Raw genomic sequence first — 23,367 nt, forward strand, 5'->3', positions numbered from 1 at the left:
TATTTATTTATTTTGAGGGGGGTGGGGATAGAGAGAGACTCCCAAGAAAGCCTGTTAGTGGAGAGCCCAATGAGGGGCTCAAACTCATGAGACATCATGACCTGAGCCAAAATCAAGAGTCGGAGGCTTAAGTGACTGAGCCACTCAGGTGCCCCTAAATTGTGTATTTTCTTTAAAAGCTTCTGGTATTATAGAATACTCACAAAGCCCTCCTTCCTTATGTTTTCTTTGAGTATTTTATGATTTCCTTTGATTTCATACCAATCTTTTATCCTACTAGAATACTTTTTTCAGATAGCTGCCCAATTGTCCTAACACCATTTATTAATTCATCTTTCTTACTGCATCCATCTTCTTAACTTTAAAAACTAAAGTTAACATGTTACACATATGTGACTGCATGGTGACTAGTAACTTCTAGTGTTACAAACCTCTATGGAAACACTTAATAAAATGGCTACTAGTTTATCTCATAAGTGACTGAAGTATACTTTAATACATGGTGGATTTACTTATAAAAAAACAGAAGCCCCTTTTCCAAGGCCGCTGGAAGCATGTCTACTCACTCTGAACTCTTACTCTCATAGTCTTTGGTACATATCTCATTAGCACCTTATTTTGAGCTCTTCTGTTTATGAATGGGCTGTACCATACAATTTAGAATTTTATCCTAGTTGTATGCTATGCACTGTAAGACTATCCTGCTGATGAACCATTTCATATATGTGTATCTATCTCCCCAACCAGCAGATACTATTCTGCGGATACTAATGATGTCTTACATTATTTTTATCTACTTTTGAGCACTAAATACAGAGTTAGGTACAAAGAAGATAGGGATTAATTCAAACTATATAGACTAAACATATTGACCATCTCATCTTATTTCTTGGTTTTGTGCATGTGTTTTTTTTTTCCTTCTCATTTTAGAGTTTTCTAGGCTATAACTATAAAATGTTGGACACTAATTCTTTGCCTTTACCTGTGCACAACGACAAAGGCTTCGGGGGTCCAGGAAAGAAAAGATGTATAAAGATAACACCCTTGGAAGCTTGGTAGTAAAATCCAGAGCTTCTGCTGGAATTTTTTCCTGAAGCTTTCGACAGCAGAACTTTTGCTGTGCCAGGGAGCAACGTTCTAACAGGCCTGTCAAGATTCTTCTCCGTTGAGAGTCTGTCCATTTGTCAAACTGGAAAAAAGAAAGAAAAAACCCTCCAGGTTCAGTCTGATACCAGAGATTCATTAGAGGAAGAGAGAAGAATGGCAGAGAAAGTAAGTTTCATATTTTATTACTAATGAATAGCATGTACTTCTTCCCCTAATTAGTAAATTGATGTTTTGCCACTTACCTGTCTTTCTCACATTTATACATGCAAGCGTGTACAAGACCTGAGTGCATACACAGAAGTGCACTCGACCTCAGAACTTGCCGTTATATAAGATCAGTAAGTTGGGAGCTGGCCATATTTGTAAACTGAGAAAATATATACTTAAAGATACAATTTCAAGAGAAGGCACCTGGGCAGCCCCTTTCCCACCAGAGTTTCTATATTAGCTCATTAGTGCCAAACTCCAGGATCAGAAACAAAGCTTTGCACTCACAATTGGAGATAAGGTAAAATATGCAAATATCCCTGAGAAGGGGAGTATATTGGGTTAAAGCCCCAGTAATGTGTAAATGATTGATTGGAGAGAAAATGTCAATAAGAGGACCTGGAAAAAAGACTGCCAGAGACAGGAAGTAGATGCCAGAGTAATCTGGAGGCATGCCAAACAAAAGCTTTGGTTACTTCATAATTTTCCCCAGAGATAACCCTTAATCAGTTCCAAGATCAATGACTGATGAAAGGTAAGAATTTGAGGGCTGGCCAAAACCCAGAGAAAGGCTCTTATGGGAACATCTACCAATTGAATGAGTCAGTTTACCAGAGTCTAAATCTGTCTTTTTTTTCCTTAGCCCATTAGAGAAGAGAAATAGGAAAGTTTGGGGCTACCTGTATTCTGTATACTATTGCATATCATGTATAGGTATTTATTACAGTCATCATAAAGTAATGAGAATTTTATAAGGAACTTTAGTTGTAATCATAAAATACACTACCTAAAAAGGCATATAAAGCATGACAAATCAACTTCATTATAGTCATATGTATTTATATTTAATTAGCAAGAATACTTCTTTTTTTAAAGTTAAAAAATGCTTATTTATTTTGAGAGAGAGAATGCAAGCAGGTGAAGGGCAGAGAAAGAGGGAGAGAGAGAATCCCAAGCAGACTCCACACCAACAGCACAAAGCCCGATGTGGGGCTTGATCCCATGAACCATGCAATCACAACCTGGACTGAAATCAAGAGTTGAAAGCTTACCCAACTGAGCCACCCAGGCACCCTGGCAAGAATACTTCTTAATCAAAAACTATTCACTATTATAGATCTATTTAATGACCCAGGAATCTCAGTTTGCAGACTATAATTCAAGGACAGGAGGGTGAATGTAATAAGCAAGATAGAGTCACTCCTGTCAAACAGTGACATAAGCAACGAAGGGTGTTGCAGCTAAGACCAGATTTCACCCAAACCGGCACAGACTGGAAGTGCTAAGAACTGATAAGAACCTGGAAGAACCAAGAGCTCATAATCACTAGAACCAGAAGAGGCCTGCAAAGGCCCAAGACTGATTAAACTTTCAAAAAAAAAGTTTTTTTAATGTTTATTTATTTTTGAGAGATATGCAAAGCACAAGGAGGGCAGGGGCAGAGACAGAGGGAGACACAGAATCTGAAGCAGCTGAGCTGTCAGCACAGAGCCTGACACGGGGCTCAAACTCACAAACTGTGAGATCATGACCTGAGCTGAAGTCGCACATTTAACCAACTGAGCCACCCACGCGCCCCAATTAAACTCCTTTCAAAAGGGGGGATTTCTACGGCAAACTGTCAGACTCTCCAAACCCTAACCCTTCAACTTCTGATCATATTTGAAAGGCAAATGCTGCCAAAGGCCCCTACTGATTGATCTTGAACATAACAGAGATGCCCACTTTTTGAACATAATAAGCAGTGTGAGCTGAGAGATGACCTAGACCGGACCGCGGCCTCACCCTAACTGTGCACTTAGGGACTGACTGACTTCACATTTGGTTCATTAATTTCTTGCCCCCTGTTGTATCTTCTTTGTTGGGTGACTTTGTATTATGCTTTGTTTTGTGTGACGTGTATGAAGCCAAGTTAAATGGGTAGTGAATTGTCATTGAGTTTGGAATCCTGACATTGTCAAGACACAACTCCTGTAGAGGCCTTTATGGTGTGCTCATGGCAGGGAAGAAAAAGCCCAAAACCTCAACTTACAAATAAATGAATAAAAATCTATTCGTGTGTGAGTGTTCCCTGATTTCTCCTATCCCTATTTCTGCACAATCCATATTTCCAACTCTCACAATACAGGACTTCTTTCCTTTTGGGATGGATTATTACAATGAAGAGAGAGAAGCCAGACCAGAATGACTGGGGCCAGGGGAAGGACCATGCCTGAGAAACTGCATTGATCTATAAAATAAAGAACCAAAGGGGAAGTGTGAGGAGAAAGAAAAGCAGTAAGGTTTTGGCTTGTTGGGGGTTTGGGGGTTCAGACAGTCATTCATTGCCTTAGATAGCAATTAGAGAACGACAGAGCTGAGGAATGAAGGAAGGTGTTAACTAGAAAACCACAGTACCAAAATGGAGTCACCTATGTTAAGGGCCCCACTTCAGCAAACCAAGATTTAATACCTAACCTAATTGCATATCATAAATTCCCCAGGAATATAACTTTAACCAGTCAACATGGAATTTCCCGGTTAGTACTAGGCAATTTACTGATGGATCCCTTCCATTCCACTTAGGAAGAAAACCTTGCCTAAAATAATGCATTCTTTGCTAGTAATTTTGTTTTTAGGCTCCCTCTCTACCTTTAAAAACCTTTCCTTTTCTACAGCTTGATGGAGCTCCTATTTGCTAGATAGGATGCTGCCTGATTCACAAATTGTTCAATAAAGCCAATTTGAACTTTTAAATTGTTAACTTTTAATACTCGGCTGAATTTCTGTTGTTTAACAAAAGGAGACCTGAGAAGTACTGCTATGAGTTTTAAACTGGTTCTGCTGTGATTTTCCTTTGAGACACAAAGTGAAAATTGGAATTCATTTTTAAAATGACTTATAGGCAGTGCTCTGTGGTTCTGTAGAAACTGAGCCACATGGGGACCCAGGATGATTATGGTTACAAAAAAAATTTTCATGAGATATTATTATCACTGCACAAAATCAGAAATAATCAAAAATGCCTAATAGAGGATGGCATTACAGATTGATGATGGGTTTGGTAATGAGACTATTGGAAGTCTTACTTCCAGTATTCTATTATTTCCAATACTCTTTGGAAATAAATCACTAAATTCCAGCTCCACCACTAACAACCTCTCAATTTCCTCATTTATACATTAGGAATAATTATATCTAAATGGTAGGGTTGTTGTGAGGATTAAATAATCTATGTATAAAATTCTTAATAGGATTTATGACTCATTATACATGGCAGCTTATTATAAAATATCAAAGTGATGTTAAAAATAATGAGTATGTGGGTTAAATCAGTGTAAAAAGAATATATATGCAAACAATTAAATTAAAAAGCATAAAATTATGTCTGTGCATTGGCAAGGATGGGAATTACATTTAGAATGACGGAGGTTAGCTCATCTACTTTCATTGCTGCCCACAAAAAGAGAATGAGCTCAGCTTGAATAACAGTGATTTAAAATGAATGTAAAAGAACACTAGGATTATAAAGTGCTGAAGAAATCTATAAAAGAAAACATTAAAACATTTTCCTCTAGAGATTAAAAAGATAATTACATTGGTTTCTCATTTATTTCCCTGATTATAATGGTCAAAGGTAATTTATATCTGGCGTTGATAGGTGTTTTTTGCCTCGAGGGATTTTCCTTTCTAATTGTGTTTGTTTAGGCTAATACAAAATGAATTTGCATTCCTTGAACTCCTACCAATTGAAGGTGGGTTGATGACTCAGAAGAACGCTTCACAGTTGGGGGAAATCCCTTTGGAATTTAAAAGGTGCTAGGAATAATCCAAAAAGTAAATAATCCACGGAAGAGTTAATTGTCCAGGAATTCGATAATCTCCTTTCAAGTAAAAATACCCATAACATTGTAGCCAGGGATCCAATATGTGAAATTTGGGGAGTAGCTAGGACCATTCTCCCATCCTGTATCACACAGATGGTACCTCCCTTCACAGTTAGTTCCTTTGTTTACATTATATTACATTAAATCAATTAGTTACGTTATGTTCTATCACAATTATATTTTATAATTATTTTAATGCCTTTTTACAGGGCTTTCTGGACTTAACAGAATTGTGAAAATCCTGTGTTTGGAGTAGTTGTTCCAAGGATTCTTAATGCAGTTGCAGGACATCAGGACAGTTGCTACAGCCATCAGTTTCCACTCACCTCACACAGACTGGCAAAGAAAAGTTTACTGTGAGTGGGGGGACAAAATGAAGAAGGCTTGTTATTTTTTGCTTATTGGTTATTTGTCCCAATCTGGTTGAGTTTCTGAGTCCTGTTACCAAAAACCGACTTTCACAATTAAGGTATGGATACATTATTATTCAAGAGTTTCATGGGGTGCCTGGGTGGCTCAGTTGGTTAAGTATCCAACTCTTGATCTCAGCCTAGGTCATGATCTCACAGTTTATGAGATTAAGCCCCATGTTGGGCTCTGTGTGGACAGGGCAAAACCTGCTTGGGATTCTTTCTCTCCCTCTCTCTCTCTCTGCCTGTCCCCCACTTGTGCACCCACCCTCTCTCTCTCAAAATAAATAAATAAACTTTTAAAAAGTTTCAAACAGGTACATATACAATTAAACATGAAAATCCTCTGTAACTGCTCCTCCCCATCTAATCGCATTCCATTCCCCAGAAATAACCACCATGCAATTCCACTTTAAGTTTATTTATATTTGAGAGAGAGAGAGCACGCACACATAAGTGAGCATAGCAGGGGAGGGGCAGAGAGAGAGAGAGAGGGAGACACAGAATCCAAAGCAGTCTCCAGGTTCTGAGCTGTCAGTGCAGAGCTGATGTGGGGCTGGAACCCATGAATCATGAGATCATGACCTCAGCTGAAATCGGACACTTAACCAACTGAGCCACCCAGGTACCCACCGCTGTGCATTTCTATGCATTTGCATACACTTATAGCTATCAATAAGGAAACACTTAAGTAAATTAGAGTATACCTATCCTGTGGGATACTGCTAAGCAGTTTAAAAAACAAACAGGGGGCACCTGGATGGCTCAGTTGGTTGAGTATCCAACTCTTGATTTTGGCTCAGTTCATGATCCTGGGATTGTGGGATCAAGCCCCTCATTGGGCTCTGTGCTGAGCATGGAATCTGCTTGAGATGGTCACTCTCTCTCTCTCTCTCTCTCCCTCATCCTCTGTCCCTCTCCCCTGTTCAGTCTTTCTCTCTCAAATAATATTTTTAAAAATAATAAAATAAAATAACAAACAAACAAGATATAGCCATAAATGACCTGATATGTAATGAACCTGGAGCATATTGTTTTCTCATTCATTCATAGTATTTTCATTTTCTCATTTATCCATTCATTATAGCTATACCATGATCTACATACTCAATTTACTACCAATATCATTTAGGTTGTTTCCAATACGAAAGAAAGAAAGAAGGAAAGAAAGAAAGAAAGACCAAAAAAAACCCCAAAAACAAACCAACTGCAATATTCCAAAACATGCCTTTTCATGCCCTGTGTGAATATTTCTCTAGTACAGAAACACAGAAGTGGAATTACAGGTTCAGAGGACATTTGCCTTTAAAACTTTAATTGATCCTGTCAAATTGTCTTTTAAAAGTCTTTACCATTTTACAGTTCCTCCAATTGTGTTTAAGCATATCCTCCTACTCTCCAATAAGTCCTTACTTATATCGAATATTATCTATCTCCTTAATTTTTGTCACATAGGCAAAGGGAGGGACTGGGAATCTCATTGTTTTAATTTGTATTTCTCTAATTTCAGTTTTTTGGCCATTTGTGTATTTTTGTATATTTCTCATTCTTCTATTAGCTCATTATCCCATAGGAATATCTGTATTTTTCTTATTGATTTGTAGAAATGCTTTACAATCCTAGATATTAATCTTTACCTATCATGCAATTTACAAAATTTTTTCTCCTGTTTCTCTTTTGAATTTCAGCTCTGATTACAGTTGTTGCCAGCAAATTAAAAGTGATGCCATCTACTTTTTTCAAATTCTTTCTAACACATTCTTTTTGTTTGTTTGTTTGTTTGTTTAGATTTTATTTTTAAGTAATCTTCACACCCAACATGGGGCTTGAATTTACAACCCTGAGATCAAGAGTCACATGCTCTACTGACTGAGCCAGCCAGGCTTCCCCCTATTCCTGTTAACAATGCAGAAGCCTAGAAAAAGTTTGAGATGCTTTCTTTTCAACCAAAATAGTTCTGTTTGTTTTGGAGAGTTGTTTTTCTTGGGAGGCAATTGCCTTTTCTAACAAGGATTGAAGGGCAGAGAAGATTTAAGACATAAAGGATTAAGTAGTAGCAGGGAGCAGTAAAGTAGAAGAGGTTTGCAGTTTCTCTTAATTATTTTGTTTGTTACTATACAAAATATCAGATAAGACTATGCACTTATGTATGAACAAAAATGACATTCTATGGCCAAATATATTTTGGACTATTATTGGATAGGTTTTATATTATGTCTTACTTCACAATGACCAGATTATTTTAAATTTTTCTAATGTTTATTTATTTATTTTTGACAGGGGGCGGGGGGGGGGGGGAGAGAAGGAGGAAGGGAGGGAAGAGAACGCGAGAGAGAACATGCAGAAGTGGGGGAGGGGCAGAGAGAAAGGGAGACACAGAATCTGAAGCAGCCTCCAGGCTTCAAGCTGTCAGCAAAGAGCCTGATGCGTGGCTCAAATGCATGAACCATATGACCATGACTTGTGCTGGAGTTGGACGCTTAACCAACTGAGCCACCTAGGCACCCCAGTCCAGATTATTTTTAAAAATGACTTTACTTCTAATACTAGATTGCGCTTTAAAACCAATATTTGATCCCTATAATGAAAAGCCTAAGTAATGCTAAGTATTACTTAGTGTGGAATCCAACTCAGGGCTCAATCCCACAACCTTGGGATTATGACCTGAGCTGAAATCAAGAGTCAGACGCTCAACCGACTGAGCTGCCCAGGCACCCTGGCACTGCATTTCTTATGTTATCAGTCTCATGGTTTTCCTGAAACATAAACAAAAAAAATCTAAAATGGAGATAGAAAATTAATAGGGCAAATTGGAAATAATCTCCTCAAACTCAATTCATGTGGCTTTTGTGGAGGTATATAGACTACCACATGACATAGTAAATTCGGGGTATAAATTTGATGTTGGACAAAAGAGAAAAACCAGTAATTATCACTTATTCATTTAGAAAGTATTTATTAAATGTCTGGGTGTGTCAAGAAATGTACAAAGAGCAAGATACAGAACTATGCCTTCCCTATATAAACTAGTCTATTGGAGAAGAGAGATAATTAGTGATCTTTGCAAATATATTTCTATTAGCTATGGTAAAAGAAAAGAATAAACAAAATATTTTTAAAGGTTTAAAGACCTTGAATTTTATACAGGGTGATATTAAAAATACTTAACAACCAGCAATCCCACCAACCATTCAAAAGCTGGTCACACCAAATACTGGCTGAACTGGCCTTGGTTATATTAATTCAGGGATTTCCACTGGAATGATAGTGTAAAAACAGTTATTCTAAGTAAGCCTTTTTTTAAGTTGTTGGTGACAAGTGTGAAGTTAGTTTTAAAATGTAAATAGGAGGGGCGCCTGGGTGGCTCAGTCGGTTGGGCGACTGGCTTCGGCTCAGGTCATGATCTCACAGTCCGTGGGTTTGAGCCCCGCATTGGGCTCTGTGCTGACAGCTTGGAGCCTGTTTCAGATTCTGTGTCTCCCTCTCTCTCTGACCCTCCCCCGTTCATACTCTGTCTATGTCTCAAAAATAAATAAACATCAAATAAAAAAAAATTAAAAAAAAATAAAATGTTTAAAATGTAAATAGGATATGAGAAAAACTCTGCTAGGTTTAAAATTTTGGTGTTTTTAATTTCTTAATTTTTAGCATATTTATAAAATTTTATTATTTTGAATAGGTAATACATTCATATGATTAAAAATATCAAAAGGTACAAAAGGCTATTCAGCTAAAGGAGTCCCTTCCACCTTGTCCCAGACTCATCCTTCTCCCTAGGGGAAACCAATGTTGCCTCTTTTCTTGTGTATCCTTCCAGATATACTATGTATACAAGTTTTAAAAATGTACTTAGGCTAATAAATATCCTAGACAGGAGCTTGTAGACCAACACAAAAAAGAATTGGTGACCAACTAAAACAAATAAGAACATTAAGACATAGTATTTATGTTAGTGCAATGGACTGAATGTTTGTAGCTCTCCAAAATTCATAGGTTGAAACCTAACCTACAAGGTGATGGTACTAGGAGGTGGGGCCTATGGGAGGTGATTAGGTCATGAGGATAAAGCCTTCATGAATGAGTTAGTGTCCTTAAAAAGGAGATCCCAGAGAGTTCTCTCCCCACTCCTGCCATGTGACGCTACAGTGAAAAGAAGGCCATCTATGAATCAAAAAGTGGGATCTTCCCAGACTTGAATCTGCCCATGCCTTGATCTTGGACTTCCCAGCCTCTAGAACTATGAGAAATAAGCTTCTGCTGTTTATATGCTACCCAATCTATGTAATTTGTTATAGCAGCCCGAACTTTCCTAAGAACTTTAGGCTGTTATAGCAGGCTAAAACTTTCTATTTTCCTTAGGAAAATGAGTTTCAGTAACTCATAGGAAAGGGCATCCTGTCCAGTTACATTCCAGTCAGAGATGCTCTCTTACGGAAAAAGTGTTAGCGGTATGCTTAAAAATGGGGTATTTCAAGTATATTACATGTAACAAGAGTTAGAGAAATCTAAGGATAGTTTCTTTTTTTTTAACATTTATTTATTTTTGAGACAGAGAGAGAGAAAGCATGAACAGGGGAGGGTCAGGGAGACACAGAATCTGAAACAGGCTCCAGGCTCTGAGCTGTCAGCACAGAGCCCGATGCGGGGCTCGAACCCACGAACCGTGAGATCATGACCTGAGCCAAAGTCGGACGCTTAACCTACTAAGCCACCCAGGTGCCCCGGATAGTTTTTTTTTTTAAGTAATCCTAATTTATTTTCTAAACTGAGATATAATTCACATGCCATAAAATTCGGCATTTTAAGTTTACAAGTCAGTGGCTTTTAGTGTATTCAGAAGGTTGTGTAGTCAACACTACTATCTATTTCCAGAACACTTTTTTTTTTTTTTTGAGCAGCAGGCAAAAGTTTAACAGAGTATAAGATTAGAAAAGAAGAATAGTAGAAAAGCTCTCCTTATAGAGAGGGGATATTTGAAAGTGAATGCCCCTCTTTTCTTCTTAATGTGTATTTATTAATTTTGAGAGAGAGAGAAAGAGTGAGCACATGCAGAGGAGGGGCAGAGAGAGAGGGAAAGAGAGGATCCTAAGCAGGCTCTGCTATCAGTGGCAGAGTCCCATGTGGGGCTCAATCTCACAAACCCATGAGATCACCACTTGAGTTGAAATCAAGAGTTGGATGCCCAACCAACTGAGCCACCCAGGCGCCCCCAGAACATCTTCATTATCTCCCCAAAGAAAGCCTGTACCCATTAGAGTCATTCCCCCAGCTCTTGGAAACCACTAATCTATTTTGTGTCTCTATGGATTTGCCTATTCTGGACATTTCATATAAATGGGATCATACAGTATGCGGCCTCTATGTCTGTTTTTTTTTCACTTAGCATATTATTATTTTTAAAAAATTTTTTCAATGTTTATTTATTTTTGAGGGGGGAGGTGGGGCAGAGACAGAGAGGAAGACACAGAATCCAAAGCAGGCTCCAGGGTCTGAGCTGTCAGCACAGAGCCTGATATGGGGCTCGAACTCACAAACTATGGGATCATGACGTGAGCCACAGTTGGATGCTTAACCAACTGAGCCACCCAGGTGCCCCTTACTTAGCATATTATTTTTAAGGTTCATCCATGTTGTAGCATGTATCATTACTTTATTCCTTTCTCCTACCTTTCAAAAAATTTAAAAATTTTCTTACCTTTAAAAAATTTTAGCAAAATAAATGTAACATAAAATTTACCATTTTAACCACTCTTAAGTGTACTGTTCTGTGGCATTAAGTACATTTACACTGTTGTAATGTACCATCACCACCATCCATCTGCAGAACTTTTTTCATCTTCCCAAACTGAAACTCTGTACTTGTTAAATAATAAGTCCTCATCCCTTGGTAATCTCTATTCTACTTGCTGTCTCTATGAATTTGACTACTCTAGGTACCTTATATAAGTGGAATCAATACAATAGTTGTCCTTTTGTGTCTGGCTTCTTTCACTTAGCATATTGCCTTCAAAGTTCATCCATGTGGTAGCAGGTATCAGGATTTCCTTCCCTTTTAAGGCTGAATAATAGTCTACCATAGAATAGATCACATTTTGGGGCACCTGGGTGGCTCAGTCAGTTAAGCATATGACTTTGGCTCAGGTCATGATCTCACAGTTTGTGGGTTTGAGTCCCACATTGGACTCTGTGCTGACAGCTCAGAGCCTGGAGCCTACTTAGGATTCTATGTCTCCCTTTCTCCCTGCTCCTCTCCCCACTCATGCTCTGTCTCTCTCTCTCAAAAATAAACATTTTAAAAAAGTTAAAAAAAAAAAGAATAGACCACATTTTGTTTATCTATTCATCAGTTGATGGATATTTGGGTATTTACACTCTGACTATTAGGAATAATACTGCTATTAACATTCATGTACACATTTTGGCATGACTGTATGCTTTCAGTTCTCTTGGGTGGTAGAGACAGGTGGGGCTCAGAGAGGAATCTGATGAGTAGTAAACACTGCTTAGAGTTTGATCATGACCCAGGGAAGGACAATGACCACGGGGACTCTGTGTCTCCCTTGAGGAAAGGGTGAGAAAGTTTTCAGTTGTGTAACGAATAGTGGTACCTTGTTAAATAAAAGCATAAAGTTGTTACAGCTTTCCTTTGGAAATTTAAATAGAGGCAGAAGGGTGTAGATGGATGCTAAGCAGCTCAATGGATGAACCGTGCTGGTTACTAAGTGGTCGTCTCATATCCCAACTCACCTTTCTGAACGCTGTTTTGTGAGAGATGGAACCCTACTTCATGAGTGTAGAACCCTAACCGATTCACACAGATGGTACCAGTTAAATTTCTCAGGCAATAAGTGTTCAGTTATGTTTATGTTCAAACTGAATTCTTTGGGCTCTATGATAATGTGACATAACATAATATTGAAGTAACTATATTTTGAATGGTTACCCATTTTCCAAGCAGAGCTCTTCTTTCTTCAAATACCTGCAATAAATAAAAAAGAATGGAATGGTTTTATATTTCATGGTTCAAAATACCCATTGTAAGAAAGACATCATTAAAGTATCAATAAATAAAAATTGACAGTCTTTTGACTGTACCAACAGAGTATAAAAAGACAGATTTCATTCCTGAGAGGGTATTTTACTTATTTTTAACTTGGGGAAGGTATCATTTTTTTCAGTTTATCCATGGGGAATAATTCATCTTAAAGAAAAAGTAATCCTTTTTTTTAAAGGCAAGAAATAAGAAAAGAATGGAATTGTAAAGTGAAATCAATTTTAGAATTTGAAAAGAGATGAAAGACCTGATAAAGGAAAAACAGGAAAATAGAGATCCTCCCCCAAATACCAACCGTACGAGAACCTGTGAAATTTATGAATGAACAGCTCTGTTTTTATATCTTGGTATGTACACCCCTCAGTGGGTGTACCTGCACTGAAATGTCTGTGGGCTTAGAAATGTGTTTATGTACACCTCTGGACATACAAGTCAGTGTTTATCTGTATAGGTTTGTTATTATAGACTATTTAGGACAGAAACCACGTCTGATCCATTTTTTACATTTCCAGTATAGAGTGCAAAGCATATTACAGATACTCAGATACTTGTGTTTGCTGGATAATGAATATCCTTATGGATGTATCAGTGCAATGTGGATGGATTTATATGTTAGCGCAGAGGTGTTTTTCTGAGCATCAGTCATGTGTGTATTGTTTTTTTAATTTAATCAATTTATTTAAATTCAAATGAGTTAACATACAGTGTAGTATTGGTTTCAGGAGTCATGTGTGCATTAGAATGAATGAGGGAAGGAGACTGATGTGAGAATGTGTGGCAGAGGAGGGAGTTATGGAGACAGGAAGCAAGGGAGAGTCATGAGCAGACATGAATGTCTCTCTCACTCCTACACACACCCCCACTGGCAGCTTTCAAAATTGGGATTGATGTTTCTCCCTTCCTCTTAGCACTGCCTAGATTTTCCAGCCCTGTAAGAATGTTCCCCCTTGGAGAGAAGCTAAGGCCTATTTCTTCCCTTTTTGCGGAGGAGGGTGAGGAGCTGGTTTTATGTTCTAACAGATAATGCTTTCCTTCCTTTTTTAGACTCTCAAACTCTAGTTTCAAAGGGCATAGGAAAATAAGAATTGAAATAATTGGTCCAACAGAAACCTCATGGCCTGTGAAACATCGGTTTTGCTCCTGGCCAGAAGATCTCACACATCACAGGTAAACACTTTTCACACATTAAAGAAGAAGAAAAAGAATGCCCTTCTCCCCTTCCCCCTGTTAACTGTCACCTGGGCTATTAGGACTCTCAAATAATGGCAACAGATAAACTCAGGATTTCTAGATGAAAACAGAAGAGAACCTATAGAATACAGAAGATTTAAAAATCTGGATTCAAATATTTCCTGGACTCTCGCCCTCTATCTAACCAAAGCCTGTCAATCATCTCTCGCCCAATCCAAGTCACCAGCACCAGCACTTCTCTGATATCTAGGGATCTGGCTCCTCTCAACTCATATTCCACTTATAGCCCACACTCCACTTGGGGTTTATAGGGTTTGCTATGGCTCTCTAGTTGCTTCCAGTCATTTTATGTTCCCATGTGGATTACAGATTTCTCTATAATCTGTATGGGTTGCATGGCAGGCCCTCAACGAGCATCTGCTGATTGAACAACAATAAAAAAGCTTCAAAAGTCATAGAATTTTAAAGCTAAAAGGAATCCCTAAGAGCTTTTCATTTCCTTATGTTAGAGAGGACAAGCAGAGGCCTGAAGGATTACATTTATAATTTTTTAAGAATCACTGGTTCCAGTCTGTCTGTTCAGCTCAACTCTGTACTGGGTTCCTCACTAAACCTTGGTCTCCCCTGTCCTGACTCCCAGCCCTATTTTCACAATGAACTGCTGCCCATACTTGGGCCTTACAGTGGGAATAAGAAAAGGTTAGATTCCAAGACCACAACCTCCTTTCAAAAGGAGGATGAGATGACCATCATGGTGCCCAATGACAATACGGGGCATTTGGAAACAAAGGGGCACTGACTTGAAGGGGAGAGAAGAGTCAGCAAGAAGGTAGGAGGAAAGGAATGGGGTGGGAGGTGGGGAGTGTCACTCAGGCTAAAACAATAGTCCTTAGAGAGCCAATGACCAAGTCTAAGCGGGTCCAAGCAAATCCAGTTCTTACCAAAGGCATCTAGACCCAAGTAGAAACGGATGGGAATGAGTGGGGAGAGGAAAACCACTAGACAAGCTCAGATATGGTTCTTGTTCTACCCTTGCAAGAAATATAATTTGGGACATGCTATTTGTCAGGTCCTCAGTCAGACTCAGAATCCTATACTCTCTGGTTTGGAGCAAGTCTTCATTCCCAAGATTTGCAATCAGGTTCATCGTCTTAAAGAGCTGGAAAACAAAGTATTGACTCAAAATAGAAATATTAAAATGGATCTTCTTTCCTCGCAGAACACTGCAGTCTGTTTATATCACAGTTTACTCAGAGCCTGCTGTTAAGTCAAAATCCTACGGTTGTATTTTAGTCTGTTGACACTGAAGTTACATATTTCACCATGTGACATCATTACAGTGTAGGAGTAAGACATTTAGGGGCTCCTAAATTATGACTGATTGATGGCAACTAGGTGTTTTTCTCAGAACACCCTTTTAACATGTACTGTACTACATTTGTAAACCGTACTTGAAAAGAAATGTTGGTTACTTTCAACTAAAACGCTAGATGGTGGAGCGCCTGGGTAGCTCAGTCTGTTAAGCAACTGACTCTTGGTTTCAGCTTTGCCTCATATTGGGCTCTGCACAGACAGTGCAGAACCTGTTTGGCATTCTCTCTCTCCTCTCTATCTCTGCCCCTCCCCTGGCTTGCTCTCTCTCTCTCAAAAATAAATTAAATGAACTTAAAAAAAAAAAAAAAGAAAATTAAAAAAAACACTAGATGGCAAAGAAATGTGTATGTTTAAAACATTCTTCCTTTAAAAATCATAATGCCTAAATTAATTTGAAATCTGTTACATTTGCCTATGCTGATCATGCTATTTTTTAGACACCCAAATTTGAATTCAATCTCTCTGCTTAAAGTCTGCTGTGAAGTTAAAATCCCATGACCCAATGAGTACCAAGTGTTGTATGGAAGTGTTGAATCACTATATTGTACCTCTGAAACTAATATTACACTGTATGTTAACTAACCGGAATTTAAATAAAAACTTAAAAAAAAGTCTATGATCCTGTTTCAGTCTGAAATAGTTATGTCTTTTACCTATTACTACAGAATTGAAGAAAGACAAAATTAAAACAAAAACAGAAAACAGGACCTCAAAATTACAGTGGTCATTAATGACAAATGCCCTGTTTTAGAAGTGTAGAGGGGCACCTGGATGGCTCAGTGGATTAAGTGTCTGATTTTTGGTTTTGGCTCAGGTCATGAACTCACGGTTTGTGGGAAGCCCGGCGCTGGGCTCTGCACTGACAGTGTAGAGCCTGCTTGGGTTTCTCTCTCTCCCTTTCTCTCTCTGCCCCTCCCCTGCTCATGCTTTCTCCATCTCTCAAAATAAATAAACATTAAAAAAAAAAAAAGAAGAATTTCTTTCTTTGAAATTATTGTGTGGACACCTTCTGGCCAGCTGTATCCTTGGTATCTGTTTTTTAATACCTTTTGCACAGTTAGAATGTTAGATCTGGAAGCAACCTCCAAGGTAATCTGGTCGAACATACTCATTTTATTTTTTATTTTTTTTGAACATACTCATTTTATAAAGGATGATGGTAAAACCCAGAGAAAGTAAATGACTTATTCAAGTCATGCAGGAAATTATCGGTGATCTGAAACCAGAATTTCCAATTCCCAGAGTTACTGTTCTTTATTTTTATTTACATAATTTTAAAATTGTTTTAAGATTTGTAATTTTATTGCACTATGTAAAGCAAAAAATGAAAGCTTTCATTTTACAGGACCACCTCCCCCAGTGCCATCCACCTCTTTGGGGGAAACGACTATTAATAGTTTGGTATACCCATATACAAATTTTATGTGTGTGTCTATGCACATTTAAATAAATACATACATATGTGTATACATGCAAAGATTTAAAAAAATAATTTTACTCCAAACTAAAATCTAACTAAACCGAAAAGTAATTTGCGGTAAAAAATGAGAGCTCTAAAGAACAAAATAAATATTATCTCTAGAAATTATCATTTCTAGACAAAAGCTTTTCAACGACCAAGATAAGACAATGTAATGCTTGCTGTGATGCACTGCCCTGGGTTTATTCCACCTGTTGGGGAGTGCTGCTGGCTGTTAACCATGAGGTTGAGAGCTCTGCTTTGTCCAAGGTCAGGCTCTTCCATGGGGCAGCTAGCATCTACTGAATGGTCGGTGTAGAAGTGTATGTATGTGATTTCTACACCCAGTGTGGGACTCCAACTCATGACCCTAAGATCAAGGGTAGGATGCTCCACTGACTGAGCCAGCTAGGCGCCCCAATATGGAAGTATAAAGGCTGGTGGCTACAGTGCCAGGCCTCAAACTTGCGACCTTCTCTCCCTTCTCCTCCCTTTCCCCCCTCACCTACCTCTACTCCTTTCCCTTCCTTAGTGCTGATCCAGAAAGCCTTCCACAGTGGATGCTCTATATGCTATACCAGAGTCTGCTTCTCTAGTTAACCAACCTGCAACAGGCAATCAGGCAACTAAGATACTTTTTTTCTCCATAGCTGCTAAATCGATCAAGACTTCCAATTTTTCAAAGAAAATTTCTGAAAATCAAGGCATCCAACAAATATGTATTTCAATTCAAGTCACTTTTTCACATATGTGTAAAATCTTCACAATTCTATGTGGAAACAGATTTCAAATCTAAACATTGAACTTTTGGGGGGGAAAGCAGAGAAGCTGTTATATAAACTGTTGGAAAGTTAAGAACATTTACAAACAGGTGCTCAATAAACAGTTGTTGAGCTGAATAAAAAATACTCCCAATAGACTTGTGTTCATGGCCAGATGAAGGCTGGATTTCTCTCTCTCATTCTCTGCCTTCCTTTTGTTTCTCCTGGTCCCTCCTTTTATTCTATGTCTCATTCTTCTTTCCTCACTTTTTTAAAAATCTTTTTCCTTTTCAGTCTCTCTCCCTTTTATTTCTCACTGTTCTGATTGCTGTGCTGGCTGCTTATCTGTCTCCCAAAGTCACTCAGGTTTCACACCAGAAGAGTAGAAACAGGAAAGTACTGAACAGGAGGGGTCAGGACTGAAGCTCTTGCTTTGCCAGAGTGATTATTAGCACATCAGTTAGGTTTAGAGGGCAAGGGTCAAATCCAGACTAAGAAAGGAGGGATTTAGGAACTAGAAGGCAAGAGAGTCAGTTGAAGGAGGTCCCAGGGAGGATGGCTGAATTCTGACTCCATCTTTTGTGCTTCAGGAATGTTATCAGGCACTGGAAATACAGAGAGAAAAGACAGAATCTCAACTCAACACATTGCAGTTGAGTGGGAAAGTTGGTAAACAGTGATGAGAGCAAAGAAAAGCAAGCAGGAGGAGGCTTTCCAGAGAAAATCGTATTGGAGTTAGTGCTTAGAGGGGGCAACAATGGCTCATCTGGAGGCCACTTAGTTAGCCTGGACATAGGATGGGAGGAAGCAGTGGCAGGGGTAGGAACCGAGAGGTTGGCTGAGGTCAACTTAAGAAAGATCCTCAATGCTATGTGTAGGGGTTTGGAATTTACTCTTTGGAGCAGGGTGTGTTATCAGTTTTACATAATAGGATTAGCTTGGTATTTTACTTTAAAATTTTATTTATGTTTATTTTAATTTTTTTAGTTTGGTATTTTAGAAAAATCATCCTGGGACCAGTGCAGAAGATGGACTGGTAGGACTAGAGGGAGTGAAGCCAGTTAGGGGTTACAGCACTGCATCAGCCAAAGGGTGATGAGAGTGTGAACTGACAAGGTGAAGCTGGAGGCATATAGATGAATAATGGAGAGAGCCCTGGATGAAAAGGAAGTCTCCTAGAACTTGAAAATGAATTGGATATGGAAATGAGGGGGTGCTGGAAGAAATACCTCCCTGGGCCTCCTTCTCATACTCCTAAATGTGTTGGAATACTGAGAGTCATTGCTCTTTCCTTGGGCCATTTCTCCAAGTTATGTTTGGAGCAAGGCAACTTTGAGTAATGAGGTACTGTCTCCTTTTGGGACCAAGAGCAGACTTGCTTACTGCTTACTACGAAAGCAATGGATTCCTTCCAAACTAGTACAGCCACTCTGGAAAACAGTATAGAGGTTCCTCAAAAAATTAAAAACAGGGGCGCCTGGGTGGTGCAGTCGGTTAAGCGTCCGACTTCAGCCAGGTCACGATCTCGCGGTCCGTGAGTTCGAGCCCCGCATCAGGCTCTGGGCTGATGGCTCGGAGCCTGGAGCCTGTTTCCGATTCTGTGTCTCCCTCTCTCTCTGCCCCTCCCCCGTTCATGCTCTGTCTCTCTCTGTCCCAAAAATAAATAAAAAACGTTGAAAAAAAATTAAAAAAAAAAAAAATTAAAAACAGAACTACCCTCTGACCTAGCAACTGCACTACTAGGTATTTATCCAAAGGATACAAAAATGCTGATTAAAAGGGGCACATGACCCCAATGTTTATAGCAGTGCTATCGATGATAGCCAAAGTATGGAAAGAGCCCAAATGTCCATTGACTGATAAATGAATAAAGAAGATGTGGTATATACATATACAACAGAATATTACTTGGTGATCAAAAAGAATGAAATCTTGCCATTTGCAACAATATAGATGGAATGAGAGTGTATTATGCTAAGCGAGATAAGTCAGTCATAGAAAGACAAATATATGATTTCACTCATATAAGGAATGTAAGAAACAAAACAGATGAACATAAGGGAAGGGAAGCAAAAATAAGACAAAAACAGGGAGACAACCCATAAGAGACTCTTAAATACAGAGAACAAACTAAGGGTTGCTGGTGGGGTGTTGGGTGGGGGGATGGGCTAAATGGGTGATGGGCATTAAGGAGGGCACTTGGGATGAGCACTGAATGTTATATGTAAGTGATGAATCACTAAATTCTATTCCTGAAATCATTATTACACTATATGTTAACTAACTTGGATCAAAAAAAAAGAAAGAAAGAAAAGCAGTGGGTTTACTGTTCCTCAGTAAGGGTTTGTGCTACAAATCCATGGTGTGTAGTATTTTTCTGGGCCTTCTATAGCATTCTTGTGGGACAAGGTGGGCAAGAAACAATGCAAACATGATGCTACAGCTGCTTGCTGCACTGTGAGTAATGAAGCTCATTGTCTCTCCAAGAATCTTGTGTTTTACTATGAAACAGTAATGTCTTCTATGCCATCAGTAACAGGCTAAGTTATGAGCTTGTAAATTGGGGAAAACCAACCCAGAGCTGGCAGGGAGAAGGATGATTTCTGGCTCGAGTGACTTGGTGTAAAGTGATGCCTTTTACCAGGAGGAGGAACTGGTGTGTAGGAGCAAGATAATGAAGTCAGTTTTATTGATGTTGATTGTATTTTACTGCCAACGAGGTGTGGTCCTTGGGATAGGTATTGATAATAGGAGCTCACAGGCCTGTTGGTAAATTCTGCCTCCAACTGAAGCAGGAATGGAAATCCCCAGAGACTGGCCAATCTCACACCCCAGCATGATACTCAGCTTCCCATCTCTGCAATCCTTTGGTCTATTCTACTCGTGCTTCCCCAGAATGCAGGTAAGAAAGAAACTTTTTAGGAGAAGCCTAGTAATGTGAGTCATCAGTTGAGATTTACTCATTTTATTTATTTGGTTAAATGTCCACCATTATCCAGTAACTGCAACTATAGCAAGAAAATCTTTTTGGGGAACTCCTCAAAGAGTACCCTCTTCTCTCTCATTCCTGGCTATTCTAGCAGAGAACCAGTGATGGGAGAAAAAAGGCACTTGGGATGAGAGAGAGAGAGGAGCAGCGACAGTAGAGGAAAGAGCAAATCTAAGACATTGTCATCATGGGCAAAGATTCTGTCTACAACCAGCTTTGCCCATATAGCAAGAGCTCAATAAAAGCTTTTGGAAAAAATCCTACATCTCTCTTTTATTTTAACCCATTACACAATCCTAAACAATTCCTGTTCATATTTTGATAACTAACGTTTTTATACTCCCCCCCCCCCCCCCACACACACACCTTAAGGCATGGATTCATTGATAAAATAGCTCTGGTTACTTACCCGGTCATTCAAAAGCTGATGGTTTAGGGGTGTCCAGGTACTCATCTTTGTCTGCATTTTGGGGCCATCTATGCTTTTTGGAGGTGCAAATGCCATCATGAAATAACTGAATACTTTCCATAAGAAAAACCATACCTATCAGAAGAAATGAATCATGTAATCTTCAGAATATGAAAAATACTAATACCATGCCATCTTTTAGTATGTTGAAAGAGGGAAATGGGGGGAAGAACATTTACTGGGATCATTTTACATGTCAGGCACTTTACATGCATGCTTAATTAAAGCTCACAACAATCTGGTGAGGTTGTAGATTTTAGCCCATTTTACACATGAAGAAAATGAGGCTCACCGAAGTTACACACCCTGCCAAAGTTTACAGAAGCAGGAACTGCTGGAACTAGAAATCAGATCAGGTCTGTTTAAAATCATTCCCAGGTAAAAATATACCCCATTTGCCAGAAAGAAGTATTTTAACTTATAAAATCATAGTGCAGTATAAAGCACTCCATCTTTGCCCCTGTGTCTTTCTTCCTCTCCTCCTTCTGATCTCTAAGTAACAAGGGTTCTAGCTTGACACCATATTTAAGAAGTAGAATGGTGTACGGGCACCTAGGTGGTGCAGTCAGTTAAGTGTCCGACTCTTGCTTTTGGCTCAGGTCATGATCCCAGGGTTGTGGGATCAAGCCCTGCGTCAGGTTCTGCGCTGAGTGTGGAGCCTGCTTGGGATTCTCTCTCATTCTCTCTCTCTGCCCCTCCCTGCTTATGTGCACTTTCTCTCCCTCTCTCTCTCAAAATAAATAAATTAAAAAAAAAAAAAAGTAGAATGGTGTAATGGACAAAGCCAAGCCTTTAGAGATGGACAGATTTGGGTTGGAAAATGTGCTATTTTTAGATGCCCAGTATATGTCTGCCTTCATTTGATTAAAACCCTTTAGGGGTGCCTGGGTGGCTCGGTTGGTTGAGTGTCCGGCTTTGGCTCAGGTCATGATCTCACGGTTTGTGAGTTTGAGCCCCATGTCGGGCTCTGTGCTGACAGCTCGGAGCCTGGAGCCTGTCTCGGATTCTGTGTCTCCCTCTCTCTCTGCTCCTCCCCTGCTCGTGCTCTGTCTCTCTCAAAAATAAATAAACATTAAAAAAATTAAAAAAGAAAACAAACCCTTTAATTTCCATGAAGAATTACTTTCTTCTCATTGTTTAGAGTCTGCTGGGTTGGTTCATCAAGGTGGCTTCCCCTTTCCCAGGCAAGATGGGGTCATAAAACCAAGCTAGGCCAGCTGGACTGGTGCTAGTTCATCCTTACCTAACAACTGAAGGGTTGTTCACAATAGCACTGATATTCTGTTAATTTGCTCCCACTGCCTCACCCCTCAGAAGCCCCCTGTCTTTTCTTGTCCATTTTGTGAGCCACCTGATATTCTTGCAATAAATTTCCTCTTTCACTTATTTGCTTCATTGAAAATATTACATTTGCTTACATTAAAAAATTACAAAACTTTTTACCTCATACAAGTTTGATCCTGGCTCTAAAACCTACTAGCTGTATAACTTTTTACAAGTTATTCGATCTATCTGAGCATTTTATAAAAAATGTTTATTTATTTATTTTGAGAGACAGAGAGAGAAGGGTAGGGGCAGAGAGAGGGAGAGAGAGGATCCCAAGCAGAGTCTGCACTGTCAGTGCAGAGCCCAACTTGGGGCGTGAACTCATGAACCATGAGATCACGACTTGAGCAGATATTAAGAGTTGGATGCTTAACTGCATGAGCCACACAGGGACCCCCAATCTATGTGAGCATTTAATCTATCTGCATCTACCATCAACCACTGTTTTGAAGATTAAACTGGTCCAGCAGAGTGTCTGACAGATGAGTGGTCTCAAGAAGTGGTAGCTTCCTTGCAACCTTTCTTAGAACTTCCTGTCATTTACAGAGTGTCTCGAAACCCATTAGAGAGCCATAGCAAAATATTTTAAGGTGGAAACCATTTGAAGCAGACTGATGGTAGTTTCAATGTATATCCTCAGTGTTTCTGTTTGCTTCTGCCTTCCTTGCTCTTTAAAGATGGGTTGCATATTAAAAAGCAGTAGTGACCGAGGAAGCTAGGGCTTGCGTGCCTGATTTATGGGCTCCAAAAATTACTCTACGGTAGCAAAGGCTGGACAATTTGGACAATTAAAAAAAAAAAACCATTACTTTTCGGCTGATATGGGGCTCCTCCAAATGCTAGATCTGAAATCTTTGAGGTTTTCACTCGACAGGTAATATTCTCTCTTAGGGTTGAGTTATAGCTGAAGAGAAAGCCAATATTTTAAAACCACAAGGTCATCATTACACAATTCCTTCTTGGCAGTAGCCTACTGCCACCATACCACTGATATAAAGAGGACCCAGATCAGCACTCACGTTCTTCCCTACCTCTAACAGCTAATTATCTGAGTCACACATGTTTAGCCAAATTGCAAAAGGTATAGGAAATTATTTCATTACAGTATTATTAATTGGCAGCTATAAAAGTATGTGAGTGGGCAAATTATAGAT

General features: G+C 39.1%; 1 protein-coding gene across 5 annotated transcripts in view; it reads right to left on the reverse strand.

Moving 5' to 3' along the window:
- Positions 1-23,367, reverse strand: part of FBXO16 (F-box protein 16) — a 55,553-nt gene that overhangs the window by 29,657 nt on the left and 2,529 nt on the right. For 4 of the 5 annotated variants that reach the window (XM_019440884.2, XM_019440881.2, XM_019440883.2 and 1 more), the window contains exons 2-4: positions 20,828-20,962; positions 12,534-12,569; positions 983-1,189 (exon numbers count right to left, since the gene is read on the reverse strand). In XM_019440884.2, coding sequence (XP_019296429.2) covers positions 983-1,189; positions 12,534-12,569; positions 20,828-20,926 — 342 coding nt within the window. In that variant the 5' untranslated portion in view covers positions 20,927-20,962. The remainder of the gene's footprint in view (positions 1-982; positions 1,190-12,533; positions 12,570-20,827; positions 20,963-23,367) is intronic. The other variant, XM_019440882.2, reaches the window with a different exon arrangement.

The sequence above is a fragment of the Panthera pardus genome, unplaced genomic scaffold, assembly GCF_024362965.1.
Source record: "Panthera pardus isolate Hobbes unplaced genomic scaffold, ASM2436296v1 HiC_scaffold_13, whole genome shotgun sequence".
NCBI lineage: Eukaryota > Metazoa > Chordata > Mammalia > Carnivora > Felidae > Panthera > Panthera pardus.